Below are 15,896 nucleotides of genomic sequence, written 5' to 3'. Positions count from 1 at the left end.
CGGGAATCTAGAAATTAGTGAGTATGGTGGGTATGGACAGGGACAAGTGGGAATGTAGACTGATCGGAGAGAGTGTTGAAACAGTCTCTGCACTTGCTTTGAACACTGTGTGCCGATGGCGCAGGGGTTAACGCAACTGCCTTAGTAAGCAGGAGATCCCGGTCCGGCATACATTTTCACTCGTCGCCGCCTATTCCGCATCAAGTCCTGATGCAGCTGATATCTTCAGTTCCTTCCCTTTCCTTTCTCCCCTCCCCCTTCAATTTACGTACGTATCACAGTTGCGGATTCCGAGTGACGTCTGTTCTTTCGAACATTCATACCCGTAATAAATGCGTGAGACCATTTATAGTAGCCGATGAAACGTAGCAATAAACACCCGCAAGAATTTTGTAGCACTTCGGGGCCTAATCATCAGTGGGTAGCTTCAGACGCACATGGAATAACATTGTGGACTCTCTTTCTTGCCGAAATGAGGTGATGAGCAAGGTTAGAGGAGAGGTAACGCGGTGTTGGCTTTATGTCTCTTGGGATTGGGTAAGCTTTTGTCCACAATGCTTATAATTTTAAATGCTTATATTAATATATCTGCTGTACTCAATACCTGCGCGTCTCGACGGACACTATTCTTTGATGTCAGTGCGCCATACGCTAATGTGGAGGTGTGAGATCTGACACTTGAGCAAATATTGTATTTGCTGAATGAGAATACTCCTCAGGTCCCAGATCGTACAGAGAGCTTGAGCATGTGCGAGTACAGAGTAGAACAGAGCGGAGAGAGGACTTGCCTGCGGACTCCCTGCGCAGCGGGCAGCAGACGCCCAGCTCGTTGTCCTGGAGACGGCAGGGCTGGCGGCGCAGCTCGGGCACCTCGGCGTAGAAGGTGATGCACTGCACGAGCGGCCGGCACGCGCCCGCCAGCCCGGACTGCGTGGAGCAGGGCGGCGCGGAGCCCACCTCCTGCACCTCCACCACCACCTGCTGCAAGCGCCGCGCGGCACCGTCAGGACGCTACGCTACAGCTGCCAGCTGGCTGACTGCTGCGGAATATCTCACAAAGCATCGTCTCAGTTTCTTCACAATAAATATCGGGTTATTCCACATGTTCCAAATGGCAGGCCCAGTTTGTGTGCTACAGATATTCAGGGTTTACCATAATTACTCAAAACTTATAGGGTGAAACGGTGTAATAGTAGAATCAACAACCGTTTAGTAAAAATAAGTCATCAGACTTGGCGTTTACGAGATATTTGCTAATGTGTGGTTACGAGCCATCAGTGATATCAGCATCGAGTACAGTCCTAGCTGGTACAGATGTATTTGAAAGGCAAACTCTTCGATTAAATCACCAACTAACTGTGCTCAAATTTCACCCACAGCCCATTGTTGAGGAATGTGGTGGATACGTGAAGTGGCACTGCTATATACTGCTGTTGATGTAACACTTCTAACGCGCCAGTAGGTCCAAAATGGGTAGGTGTAGCGGAGGCTTTACCGTGTCGTCCAAGATCACCTGACCTCAGTCCTCTAAATTTTTCTGCCTCAATCACCTAAAGAATACGGGTGTATAAGTAGAGTAGCGAATTGTGTACGGTTGTCAAGATTTAAGACATGGTCTAGAGGTGTTTGAAAAAAATATTAATTCATTGCAATGTGCAGTATTGTAATCGAATGCAAGCAAGACTCGTGAAACACCCCCTTTAACATGTATGTACAGTAAATTGTAACATGCAACGTGTTGAAGCCTTGGGCGAAATTTGAGCTCACTTAGATGTCGACTAAGTCGTCACGTTCACATGTGACTAACTAGGACAATACTTCACACTGTAGTCAGTAGCTGCTTGTAACCACACATTTACAATTATTTCGTAAACGTCTCGTCTGCTGAGTTATTTTTAATAGAGTGTTGTTGATTCTATTATTTATTTATTACTTATTTATTGCAGGCCGTTGTGGCCGTGCGGTTCTAGGCGCTACAGTCCGGAACCCCGCTGCTGCTACGGTCGCAGGTTCGAATCCTGCCTCGGGAATGGGTGTGTGTGATGTCCTTAGGTTAGTTAGGTTTAAGTAGTTCTAAGCCTAAGGGAATGATGACCTCAGATGTTACGTCCATAGTGCTCAGAGCCATTTCAACCATTTTGAACTTATTTATTGCTTATTCAGCCCGACCAGATTAGGGCCTTAAGGTCCTCTCTTACACCCGATCAGCATCCAAACGTACCATAAAACCTTCTCAGTAATAATACTATTAATAATAACTAATAATAATAATATATTAGCAATGGTAAAGGGCATTTAGAATGACATCGATTAGCTTCGCACATTTAAAGCCAGGTTCAATATTATCAGAACCGGAAAGGATAAAGGAAGAGGAGAAGATTGAAACGATGTTAGGAAAAAACAAAATATAAGTGTAGAAATCTGCCAACAGATGGAAGGAAAGAATCCTGGAGGAGGGCGACTGACGAGAATAAAATGCACAGCGTGTAGGAGAAAAAAAATGGTTCAAATGGCTCTGAGGGGATTGTGGTCATCAGTCCCCTGGAACTTAGAACTACTTAAACCTAACTAACCTAAGGACATCACACACATTCATGCCCGAGGCAGGATTCGAACGTGCGACCATAGCGGTCACGCGGTTCCAGACTGAAGCACCTAGAATCGCACGGCCACACCGGCCGGCTGTGTAGGAGAGATGCCTACTATGACAAAAGGTGGCTCATTGGCTGTCTACTTGCACCTCTATCAGTTTTCAGTATTAATTACGGTACATCTTGCATAGTTTGGTATAATACTACACCACTTTTCAGTCATACTGAAAAACTCAATAGACTGTAGTTCAGCAGTTAGTAGAAATGGCTTGAGACGCTGAGATAATTTAAGAGAATGTTTCCGCCCAGACACACTTGTAATGTTAATACCCTTAAAATCAGAATATCTCATCGCACAGAAGTTACAGATTGGTTCAAAACTAAAAATAATTTTCATTCGAAATCTTCCTTATTCACACTCACGAGGATAACGTGACAAGTTGAATAATACATGCTACTGACCATGGATACTGCGTAATTCGACAGGCTCCATGGCTACGACGGAAATAGTGCCCGGTCAGAGGATTGTCGAGTGAAGCAAACGAAGACAACTTACCAGAGCTTGAAAATACCGCTTCAGTTGGAAAGTTCTTTTATTATCACACGACCGGTTTCGGACTCTTATAAGCCCAACTTCAGGTGTCGTAACTTGGTGCTGTGGCCCCCGAGCGCCCCGGTGGACGTATCTAGGCGCTGCGTGCTACCTATGAGCGCAGAACAGGGATCCCTTATAAGAGCCCGAAACCGATCGTGTCATAATAAAAGAACTTTACAACTGAAGCGGTATTTTCAACCTCTGGTATAATGCTCAGTTGCGGATGTTCCTCCAACAGGATTGTTTGAAGACAACTTAGTCTCAGTCATGAACTTCTATTCGATGAGTTATTCTGTATATGTGTATGTGTATTCTTTATATGTGTAAATATGCAAGATTGCTCTCGCGAAACGCATCGGTTTTGATGTGATCGACTTTTAAGGTGATTAACGTTACAAATGTGGTTGAGCATAGAAACCCTTTTAAATTATTAAATTCCGAACGCGACTTCGGTTTCATACAGTTATGCACAAAAGTAAAGCTGAGAAAATGTATCTTGTCCTCGAATTTCATCCACGTCATCCTGCTAGAACAAGACAATGACATTTCAGAAGTGAGTTTTACTGATTTGGTATGGGCATCCACATTGCAGTCACATATCTCTTTTGTAACGGGAAATCAACGGATCGGCCGACAGTAATTGGGAAAAATATATGAGTACGTCCCAGCGAGTCTCTGCGTAGTCACAGAAGCTGACGAATACTGCAAGCAGAGAGCCGAACAGTCCGCAACCGACAGTTGAAATAGCTTCAGTAAACGACGCCCAGGACGAATTCGGTCACTTTGTGAATGCTACATGAATAGAAAAATATATGGAAGAAGATAGTTTCGTGAGAAACTTAACTTTACTACAAACAGCAGCGCTCTATTTTAATCGTACGGTGAATTAATTTGAGAGTCAAGTAAACAGAAATTTTGCTCAGTGTAGCGACTCAACAAAAGTTTGTATGTTTTGAGTGCTGTCACATTTTAATGATGACAGTCCTATTTTCTCAGACAAAACGTAATTGGAAAGCAAAATAAACATTAAACATAAGGTGCAACTTGTAAGGGTATAAACACACGGCCATTACATTAGTGAGCTTTGTAACAGAGATATTACACGCTTGTAGCTTCCCCCTCTCATGCTAGTGGAGTTTCTCTAAAATTTCGAATAGCGACATTGGGTAAATAAGACGGTTGAAAGTACAGCTATTTTAATAACTAAATCACTGGCGTATGTATCAAGATCAATAAGTACAATAGTATGCCACCTTTACCAGCACACTCACAAACTACAATCTTGCGTCAACAATACCTTTAAATATGCTGAGATGAACATGTTATGTTGACTTTGCTATAAAGTTGTTTGCTAACCTAATATCTGCAAAATTAGCAAGGAGGGGGTAGAGTGTGACGACACCTGTAGCACCTTGTAACAACATGTTTACGAGTCATACAGAGGTATGACTGAAAACGTCCGAAAAGCTGTTTTAAAAAACACAGTTGCAGTGGATTAGTGAAATCGTTACGGACAATTGTAAAAACCATTTTCAATAAACGGTAATGGTTGATCTGTATTAATTTCAATAAGAAGTTATAGACATGTTTCTCTGAAAAACACAATCTCATAATGTCAGTCTTTGACAGAATAACACTTACTTGAACGTTGCACGCTTACTGAATTTTCTTTCAATTACATTTTATGTTTGGCGATTAGAGAAAAGAGTACGTTGTAATGAAGAGAGAATGAGGTAGAGAATGAATAGTTATCTCCCAACTTTGATATTTCAGTAAAAACTAAATTAGATTTCTCTATCAGAAAGATGAGAAACTACTGATACTTACAGTTGGAATTTCAACTTGCACCACTTGTACCGGCGGAGCAATTGGCTGTATCTGCAAGGCAAACAAAATATGAGATAATTGAATAACGAATACACTTAGAAAGCAGTGAATTTATGTAACTCACTAGTAATTTTTTGTCAGTGACCATGGCCAAACGAAGCCGTACAATAATGAGTTACTCTCAGAATGAGTTACGTACTCTATTCCGTAGACATATACAAATGCCACCATTATTGCAAACTTACTTTTCAGTTAATTCAACAGTGTTAACAATCGATTATAAAATCAAGAATAGCAATAAAATTGTACACCAAACAGTGTCATTTAGTAACTATGGCGATATTCCTCCATGTGTTACTTAATGAAACAAAAGAATTGTTTTTTTTTCCTTTCTGTGGTTTAGACAAGTGTTTTTGCATACTTCACGAATTTTCGGAAAATGTTAATCGGAAAAAACTGGCTGATGTCTGTATGATGCTAAAGTGCAAATGTGGCGAAATATGTTAGTCTTGTTACATTATTTTGAGATCACTACAAGTTAGATAGCCTATCAAACTGCCTCACTATCAATGTACGTTGTTCTCTGTTGGTAACATCCTTCCATAAGGTTGAACTACAGATGCCTCCGCGGTCGTTACAAATTCATGTTACACTAAGAGCGCGTTTTCATAAAATTTTCCATCTCTTCATAAACACAGGTGACAAGCGTTTTGGATAATTATTTCAGAATCTCAATAATTTGCAAGCCATACAATTGCTGCAGAGGTCCTGGCATTCAGTGAGAGTATTTCCTTCGAGGAAACATAAACTAACAACCATAGTCGGCTTCTCACACAACAGAGCTGTCGGGCTGCAAGTCTAACTCCGGGAAACTTGGTGAGATGAGTTCTTTTACTAAAGAATCGCATTTGAAAATATAAATTCAGCTAAAAGTTCATTTTACACATAAGACGACACGGAATTACTTGATAAAACGGTTTCTACTATAGGTGGTCAGTCATTTACGTACGTTTCGCTTGCATTCGGGAGAACACCGTAGTGTCACTGATGTGTTATGGGTGCAACTGACATAGTTTCATATTTGCGTTAGAAATATACATTTGTATTTATTTCTGTGCTATGTTAGTGCAGTAATAGACTTTGACAAAGATAGGCAGAACATAGCGACAATGAACGCCAATTGCATGAGGTTTACAAGACAAGTCAACAAATTATAGTAATTCGTAGGTAGGTATAAACGCCCAGTTCAAAACGTAAGAATGTTGCCGATGCGTTAGTGAAGCAGGTGGCTGGCAATAATGATAGAAATAAAAATTGCTGAAAGCGGTTGAAGTCACTTTTAAAGAGAGCAGAAGTTTCACGATGATTACTGTGGAGCCTCTACTATAGCAGCTGGTGCTTCGTTATTGTCACTTACGGCAGGCCCCTGTGGTGGCGGTGAAATGCTGCTCCTTCCTCACTGCAGTGTCCCATCAACTGAGGTGCCTACATAGGAAACGGCTGAGGCGTGTGTAAATGCATTAACTCCAATGATATTACGAGTCACATTTTTTTTTTACTTGGAGTCAAGATCCCTTATTTTTGACCCTAATCCGACAGAGAAAAGAAACTATATACGAGAGGTAATCATAAAGATTTCATTAGGGTGTAAGTAGGCTGTTTAGGTTTTTTTATTGGTAACACCGCCGCCACGTAGCGCTCTGTATGAAAACCACTGGCTGTGCTGTGAGCAGTCTGTGGCTGGTTTGCATTGTTGTCTGCCATTGTAGTGTTGGGCAGCGGCAGCTAGATGTGAACAGCGCGTAGCGTTGCGCAGTTGGAGGTGAGCCGCCAGCAGTGGTGGACGTGGGGAGAGAGATGGCGGAGTTTTGAAATTTGTAAGAATTGATGTCATGAACTGATATATATATTATGACTATTAAGGTAAATATATTGTTTGTTCCCTATTAAAATCTTTCATTTGCTACCTGTGCCTATCAGTAGTTAATGACTTCCGTAGTTTGAATCTTTTCTTTAGCTGAGTCCCTTTAGTCAGCCATAGTGCCAGTAGTGTCAGTGTCGCCCTAACCGCCGTCTGCTTCACGTCTGCTGTGCAGCGAGCTACCTTAATTTAAGTATTATCTGTATTTTTCTTACTTGTCACTTCTTCTTCTGCGTGTTTTTGCTTTTAGGAAGCTTTAATAGTAGAGTGCTATTAAGTGTTCCATAGATCTCGTGTTTGTTTTGAATACAGTCAGAGAGTCCCTTTAGTCAGCCATAGTGCCAGTAGTGTCAGTGTCGCCCTAACCGCCGTCTGCTGTGCAGCGAGCTACCTTAATTTAAGTATTATCTGTATTTTTCTTACTTGTCACTTCTTCTTCTGCGTGTTTTTGCTTTTAGGAAGCTTTAATAGTAGAGTGCTATTAAGTGTTCCATAGATCTCGTGTTTGTTTTGAATACAGTCAGAGAGTCCCTTTAGTCAGCCATAGTGCCAGTAGTGTCAGTGTCGCCCTAACCGCCGTCTGCTGTGCAGCGAGCTACCTTAATTTAAGTATTATCTGTATTTTTCTTACTTGTCACTTCTTCTTCTGCGTGTTTTTGCTTTTAGGAAGCTTTAATAGTAGAGTGCTATTAAGTGTTCCATAGATCTCGTGTTTGTTTTGAATACAGTCAGAGTCCCTTTAGTCAGCCATAGTGCCAGTAGTGTCAGTGTCGCCCTAACCGCCGTCTGCTTCACGTCTGCTGTGCAGCGAGCTACCTTAATTTAAGTATTATCTGTATTTTTCTTACTTGTCACATCTTCTTCTGCGTGTTTTTGCTTTTAGGAAGCTTTAATAGTAGAGTGCTATTAAGTGTTCCATAGATCTCGTGTGTGTTTCGAATACAGTCAGAGAGTCCCTTTAGTCAGCCATAGTGCTCGTAGTGCTAGTGTTTGTTTTCAATACCGTCCAGAGACAGGTAGTGCTATTTTCCTTGTTTCTACAAGAAGTGGTTAGCAATCACAGTTTAGTCAATAATCAACCGCCCATAGTGAATTAGCTGTCTAGTTAAAAGCTGATTAACACTCTATAGTAAATTGATTTCTTAGGATGGCTAGGATGTGTGGCTGCTGTGTACGGACGCAGGAGGAGCTGGCCACTCTTCGCGAACAGCTGAGCGTGTTGATGGCTGCGGTCAGCCGTCTTCAGGCTGCTGCCTCGGAGTGTAGCGGCAGTGGGGAGCCTGGTGCGTCACATGGTGCACCCCAGGTGTTAGATGCTTCACCCACTGTCCCTGCTGTCGAGACATCTTCGCGGGTACCGGGCGCGGTTGGGCCACCCTCTCCCCAAGGGGAGTGGCGGGTTCAGCGGCGTTCGCGGCGCACGAGGCGGAGGGTCAATGTGGAGGCTGGCCGTGTGGCATCGCCCGCTCTGCCTGTGAGTGGACATGTGGCTGCTCCTTCAGCAAGGTCCGAGCAGGCACACGGGGGGAGGGGTTTATTAGTTATTGGGAGCTCCAACGTTAGGCGGGTGATGGAGCCCCTTAGGAAAATAGCGGAAAGGTCGGGGAAGAAGGCCAGTGTTCACTCTGTCTGCTTGCCGGGGGGTCTCATCCGAGATGTGGAGGAGGCCCTACCGGCGGCGATAGAGAGCACTGGGTGCACCCGACTGCAAATTGTTGCTCATGTCGGCACCAATGACTCTTGCCGTCTGGGTTCAGAGGTCATCCTCAGTTCGTACAGGCGGTTGGCGGAGTTGGTGAAGGTGGAAAGCTTCGCTCGCGGGGTGGAATCAGAGCTAACTATTTGTAGTATCGTTCCGAGAACCGATCGCGGTCCTCTGGTTTGGAGCCGAGTGGAAGGCTTAAACCAGAGGCTCAGACGATTCTGCGGAGAGCTGGGGTGCAAATTTCTCGACCTCCGCTATCGGGTGGAGAAATGTAGGGTCCCCCTGAATAGGTCAGGCGTGCACTACACGCCGGAAGCGGCTACGAGGGTAGCGGAGTACGTGTGGAGTGCACATGGGGTTTTTTTAGGTTAGAGAATTCCCTCCCTAGGCCCGACAAGACGCCTCCTGAGACGCGGCAAGGCAGGAGTAGGCAAAATGCAACAAGGAATAACAATATTAATGTGCTAATAGTAAACTGCAGAAGCGTCTATAGAAAGGTCCCAGAACTGCTCTCATTAATAAACGGTCACAACGCCCATATAGTACTAGGAACAGAAAGTTGGCTGAAACCAGACGTAAACAGTAATGAAATCCTAAACTCTGATTGGAATGTATACCGCAGAGATAGGCTGGACAGTGAAGGGGGAGGCGTGTTTATAGCGATAAGAAGTGCAATAGTATCGAAGGAAATTGACGGAGATTCGAATTGTGAAATGATTTGGGTGAAGGTCACGGTTAAAGCAGGCTCAGACATGGTATTGGATGTCTCTATAGGCCCCCGGGCTCAGCAGCTGTTGTGGCTCAGCACCTGAAGAATAATTTGGAAAATATTTCGAGTAGATTTCCCCACCATGTTATAGTTCTGGGTGGAGATTTTAATTTGCCGGATATAGACTGGGAGACTCAAACGTTCATAACGGGTGGCAGGGACAAAGAATCCAGTGAAATATTTTTAAGTGCTTTATCTGAAAACTACCTTGAGCAGTTAAACAGAAAACCGACTCGTGGCGATAATATATTAGACCTTCTGGTGACAAACAGACCCGAACTATTTGAATCAGTTAATGCAGAACAGGGAATCAGCGATCATAAAGCGGTTACTGCGTCGATGATTTCAGCCGTAAATAGAAATATTAAAAAAGGTAGGAAGATTTTTCTGTTTAGCAAAAGTGACAAAAAGCAGATTACAGAGTACCTGACGGCTCAACACAAAAGTTTTGTCTCAAGTGCAGATAGTGTTGAGGATCAGTGGACAAAGTTCAAAACCATGGTACAATATGCGTTAGATGAGTATGTGCCAAGCAAGATCGTAAGAGATGGAAAAGAGCCACCGTGGTACAACAACCGAGTTAGAAAACTGCTGCGGAAGCAAAGGGAACTTCACAGCAAACATAAACATAGCCAAAGCCTTGCAGACAAACAAAAATTACGCGAAGCGAAATGTAGTGTGAGGAGGGCTATGCGAGAGGCTTTCAATGAATTCGAAAGTAACGTTCTATGTACTGACTTGGCAGAAAATCCTAAGAAATTTTGGTCCTATGTCAAAGCGGTAGGTGGATCAAAACAAAATGTCCAGACACTCTGTGACCAAAATGGTACTGAAACAGAGGATGACAGACTAAAGGCCGAATTACTAAATGTCTTCTTCCAAAGCTGTTTCACAGAGGAAGACTGCACTGTGCTTCCTTCTCTAGATTGTCGCACAGTTGACAAAATGGTAGATATCGAAGTAGACGACAGAGGGATAGAGAAACAATTAAAATCGCTCAAAAGAGGAAAGGCCGCTGGTCCTGATGGGATACCAGTTCGATTTTACACAGAGTACGCGAAGGAACTTGCCCCCCTTCTTGCAGCGGTGTACCGTAGGTCTCTAGAAGAGCGAAGCGTTCCAAAGGATTGGAAAAGGGCACAGGTCATCCCCGTTCTCAAGAAGGGACGTCAAACAGATGTGCAGAACTATAGACCTATATCTCTAACGTCGATCAGTTGTAGAATTTTGGAACACGTATTATGTTCGAGTATAATGTCTTTTCTGGAGACTAGAAATCTACTCTGTAGGAATCAGCATGGGTTTCGAAAAAGACGATCGTGTGAAACCCAGCTCGCGCTATTCGTCCACGAGACTCAGAGGGCCTTAGACACGGGTTCACAGGTAGATGCCGTGTTTCTTGACTTCCGCAAGGCGTTTGACACAGTTCCCCATAGTCGTTTAATGAACAAAGTAAGAGCATACGGACTATCAGATCAATTGTGTGATTGGATTGAGGAGTTCCTAGATAACAGAACGCAGCACGTCATTCTCAATGGAGAGAAGTCTTCCGAAGTAAGAGTGATTTCAGGTGTGCCGCAGGGGAGTGTCATAGGACCGTTGCTATTCACAATATACATAAATGACCTGGTGGATGACATCGGAAGTTCACTGAGGCTTTTTGCAGATGATGCTGTGGTGTATCGAGAGGTTGCAACAATGGAAAATTGTACTGAAATGCAGGAGGATCTGCAGCGAATTGACGCATGGTGCACGGAATGGCAATTGAATCTCAATGTAGCGAAGTGTAATGTGATGCGAATACATAGAAAGATAGGTCCCTTATCATTTAGCTACAAAGTAGCAGGTCAGCAACTGGAAGCAGTTAATTCCATAAATTATCTGGGAGTACGCATTAGGAGTGATTTAAAATGGAATGATCATATAAAGTTGATCGTCGGTAAAGCAGATGCCAGACTGAGATTCATTGGAAGAATCCTAAGGAAATGCAATCCGACAACAAAGGAAGTAGGTTACAGTAAGCTTGTTCGCCCAATGCTTGAATACTGCTCAGCAGTGTGGGATCCGCACCAGGTAGGGTTGATAGAAGAGATAGAGAAGATCCAACGGAGAGCAGCGCGCTTCGTTACAGGATCATTTAGTAATTGCGAAAGCGTTACGGAGATGATAGATAAACTCCAGTGGAAGACTCTGCAGGAGAGACGCTCAGTAGCTCGGTACGGGCTTCTGTTGAAGTTTCGAGAACATACCTTCACCGAAGAGTCAAGCAGTATATTGCTCCCTCCTACGTATATCTCGCGAAGAGACCTTGAGGATAAAATCAGAGAGATTAGAGCCCACACAGAAGCATACCGACAGTCCTTCTTTCCACGTACAATACGAGACTGGAATAGAAGGGAGAACCGATAGAGGTACTCAGGGTACCCTCCGCCACACACCGTCAGGTGGCTTGCGGAGTACGGATGTAGATGTAGATGTAGATGTAGATGGGAGTAGTGGCGCTCGCTGTATTGCAGTAGTTCGAGTAACGAAGATTTTTGGTGAGGTAAGTGATTTGTGGAAGGTACAGGTTAATGTTAGTCAGGGCCATTCTCTTGTAGGGATTATTGAAAGTCAGATTGCGTTGCGCTAAAAATATTGTGTGTCAGTTTAAGCACAGTCATGTATAATTTTTCCAAGGGGACGTTTCAAGGGAACCGAAAATGGTTGAAATGGCTCTGAGCGCTATAGGACTTAACATCTGAGGTCATCAGTCTCCTAGAACTTAGAACTATTTAAACCTAACTAACCAAAGGACATCACACACATCCATGCCAGAGTCAGGATTCGAACCTGCGCCCGTAGCAGCAGCGCGGTTCCGCACTGAAGCGCCTAGAACTGCTCGGCCACATTGGCCGGCTCAGACAAAGTTAGAAGCACCACAGTTCACATGTTGATGTTTGTTTGTCGTCCACGTCTACCAACTATGCATCAGCTATTGCAGTGTTGCTCCACTTCAGGTGTAGGAAACGAATTGCCGCACAGTACTCTACTTAATTAGTCTGTTGCACCAGTTTGTTTTGGCGCCTTTAGCGCGCGCTGTGGCACCGTGGCCCAACGATGTCAGTGGAGGAGGAGGAGGATATTGGTGTTTAACGTCCCGTCGACAACGAGGTCATTAGAGACGAAGCAGAAGCTCGGATTAGGGAAGGATGGGAGAGGAAGTCGGCCGTGCCCTTTCAAAGGAACCATCCCGGCATTTGCCTGGTGTGATCTAGGGAAATCACGGAAAACCTAAATCAGGATGGCAGACGCGGGATTGAACCGTTGTCCTTCCGAATGCGAGTCCAGTGTGCTAACCACTGCGCCACCTCGATCGGTGATATCAGTGTGCACACGGACTGCAGACATGTGGAGTGCAAACAGAATAACTTGGTCCCAACCTGCGCAGATGGCATAGTAGGCAAACTAAACGAGAAGCGATAGAAATACACCGTTTGTTGCAATATGCTTGGGACAACAGTACATTTTCAGGCAGACAAACTTTCGAAATTACAGTAGTTACAATTGTCAACAACAGATGGCGCTGCGGTCTGGGAAACTCTATAGTACGATATTTTCCACATATCCACCATGCGTAGCAATAATATGGCGTAGTCTCTGAATGAAATTACCCGAAACCTTTGACAACGTGTCTGGCGGAATGGCTTCACATGCAGATGAGATGTACTGCTTCAGCTGTTCAATTGTTTCTGGATTCTGGCGGTACACCTGGTATTTCAAGTGTCCCCACAGAAAGAAGTCACAGGGGTTCATGTCTGGCGAATAGGGAGGCCAATCCACGCCGCCTCCTGTATGTTTCGGATAGCCCAAAGCAATCACACAATCATCGAAATATTCATTCAGGAAATTAAAGACGTCGGCCGTGTGATGTGGCCGGGCACCATGTTGCATAAACCACGAGGTGTTCGCAGTGTCGTCTAAGGCAGTTTGTACCGCCACAAATTCACGAGGAATGTCCAGGTAGCGTGATGCAGTAATCGTTTCGGATCTGAAAAATGGGCCAATGATTCCTTTGGAAGAAATGGCGGCCCAGACCAGTACTTTTTGAGGATGCAGGGACGATGGGACTGCAACATGGGGCTTTTCGGTTCCCCATATGCGCCAGTTCTGTTTATTGACGAAGCCGTCCAGGTAAAAATAAGCTTCGTCAGTAAACCAAATGCTGTCCACATGCATATCGCCGTCATCAATCCTGTGCACTATATCGTTAGCGAATGTCTCTTGTGCAGCAATGGTAGCGGCGCTGAGGGGTTGACGCGTTAGAATTTTGTATGGATAGAGGTGTAAACTCTGGCGCATGAGACGATACGTGGACGTTGGCGGCATTTGGACCGCAGCTGCAACACGCCGAACGGAAACCCGAGGCCGCTGTTGGATCACCTGCTGCACTAGCTGCGCGTTGCCCTCTGTGGTTGCCGTACGCGGTCGCCCTACCTTTCCAGCACGTTCATCCGTCACGTTCCCAGTCTGTTGAAATTTTTCAAACAGATCCTTTATTGTATCGCTTTTCGGTCCTTTGGTTACATTAAACCTCCGTTGAAAACTTCGTCTTGTTGCAACAACACTGTGTTCTAGGCAGTCGAACTCCAACACTAGAAAAATCCTCTGTTCTAAGGAATAAACCATGTTGTCCACAGCACACTTGCATGTTGTGAACAGCACACGCTTACAGCAGAAAGACGACGTACAGAATGGCGCACCCGCAGACTGCGTTGTCTTCTATATCTTTCACATCACTTGCAGCGCCATCTGTTGTTGAAAATTGTAACTACTGTAATTTCGAAAGTTGGTCCGCCTGAAAATGTACTGTTGTCCCAAGCATATTGCAACAAACGGTGTATTTCTATCGCTGCTCGTTTAGTTTTTATTGCCGTTTCAAATATACCGGTCATTTTTGAAACACCCTGTAGTTTTGGGAGTTGTGTTGCTAGTGGCCAGTAGCCAGCACTGTAGGGGAGGTATAGCGCAACAGCTTAAGCCTGCTAAGAAGCAATAACTTGTAAGCGACAACTAGTGAACCTGCGATGGATAATATTAACACGTTATGCCAGGACGATCAATAATTCTACAAGCCAACCGTTTGTTTTTAAGAACACAGTGGGTTATAGGATTACGTTGGAATTGCAACAGAAGGAGTCTGTTATTTTCGCGTGAATTGTAAGTCATATTTTCTTCCTTTTATTGCCATCTTAAAATTAGCTGCTTTTGCAAAAACACAGCGATGTTTAAAGAATATCACCTCACTAACACGCTGATTCACTTGCAATTGAGATAGAATTCTGAAACTTCTACTATACAGACGATTTAGGACAATCCAGGTGAATAGGTTATGACGACAACCCTAAAATAATTTCGTCATTTCATCGAAAAAATCTGTAGTTATTCATCTATAGCAATTTCACACGGTAGATATATGGCAAAATACTGTTTAGCCTGCTATGATTTACCAAACCTCGTTTTGATGTCTCTAAATGTTTATGAGATATTAGGCATGTTATGCATATTTCACATTCATTCTGTCATTTGCGTACATTGAAACTGGAGATAGCTATAGGTATTGTCTCAAATTTATAAGAAAAATGCGATATATTAGCTACATTTTGTATGCAGCAGTGTATGACCTAACACGTAGCAAACAGAAACTCATAGTAATCACTCATTTCGTTTACAAAAATTCGAATTTGGCGCAGTAGCTTACTTAACCCTAACAATACCAAGGCATTTTTCACAATGCATACTACCAAGGGGAGGTTACTTTATGGCCACAAAAAAAAGACAGTTGTGTAAGTAGAGTTCATAACCTGAAAATACCTTTTAGCAATATCAATGCACTTTCGATAACATGTGCTACCAGTTTTACTACCGCCACAAAAAAATTTAAAGAATGAAAATTTCATTGATTATTGTTGACTTTTACTCTCAACACACGTTTTGCAGAGCTACTGATATGTAAGTAAGGCCCTGAACCAGTAAATACTGAATACCACATTCTCTGGGAAAAGTGACATCTGCTACTGACATTTAAATTCTTGAGTTAAGTTCGACTGAAAAATTTCAAACGTTTATGGAATTTGGTAGAAGAATTCATTAAAAGCAAAAAAAAAAATTTATTCAAAATTTTAAAATTTAAAGTAACTGACTAGTTTAAAATATTTTCAAAAGTTTGGCATAAAGTACCCCTCTGTAACGCGAGACTTAATGTAGAAATATCATAATAACTATGATCATTAACGAAATTACATGCAGTTCATCATGAAGCTGCAAAAAGAGCCCACTAAATCAGAATCTTTCTTAATGTTATCGAATAGCTTCGTTTGAGGAATATTGCAGAACAGCCGGCGTTCGTGCTTCTCCATTGCCACAATGCGCTGAACCGCGCAGAGAATCTTTCGTTTATATCAGGCGAAGAACAATGCTCATTAGGCAGCAGAAAACTAAGGCAGCGC

At 43.4% G+C, this 15,896-nt stretch overlaps 1 protein-coding gene across 1 annotated transcript in view; it reads right to left on the bottom strand.

Annotated features, from left to right (window-relative positions):
- The window catches only part of LOC126269481 (peroxidase-like), a 188,311-nt gene that overhangs the window by 123,634 nt on the left and 48,781 nt on the right, over nucleotides 1–15,896 (bottom strand). The window contains exons 4-5 of the mRNA XM_049973997.1: nucleotides 5,014–5,064; nucleotides 789–981 (exon numbers count right to left, since the gene is read on the bottom strand). Coding sequence (XP_049829954.1) covers nucleotides 789–981; nucleotides 5,014–5,064 — 244 coding nt within the window. The remainder of the gene's footprint in view (nucleotides 1–788; nucleotides 982–5,013; nucleotides 5,065–15,896) is intronic.

This window comes from Schistocerca gregaria, chromosome 1 (assembly GCF_023897955.1).
Source record: "Schistocerca gregaria isolate iqSchGreg1 chromosome 1, iqSchGreg1.2, whole genome shotgun sequence".
NCBI classification, from domain to species: domain Eukaryota; kingdom Metazoa; phylum Arthropoda; class Insecta; order Orthoptera; family Acrididae; genus Schistocerca; species Schistocerca gregaria.
The sequence above is the reverse complement of the archived record's forward strand: the minus strand, read 5'-3'. Positions and strand labels throughout refer to the sequence as shown.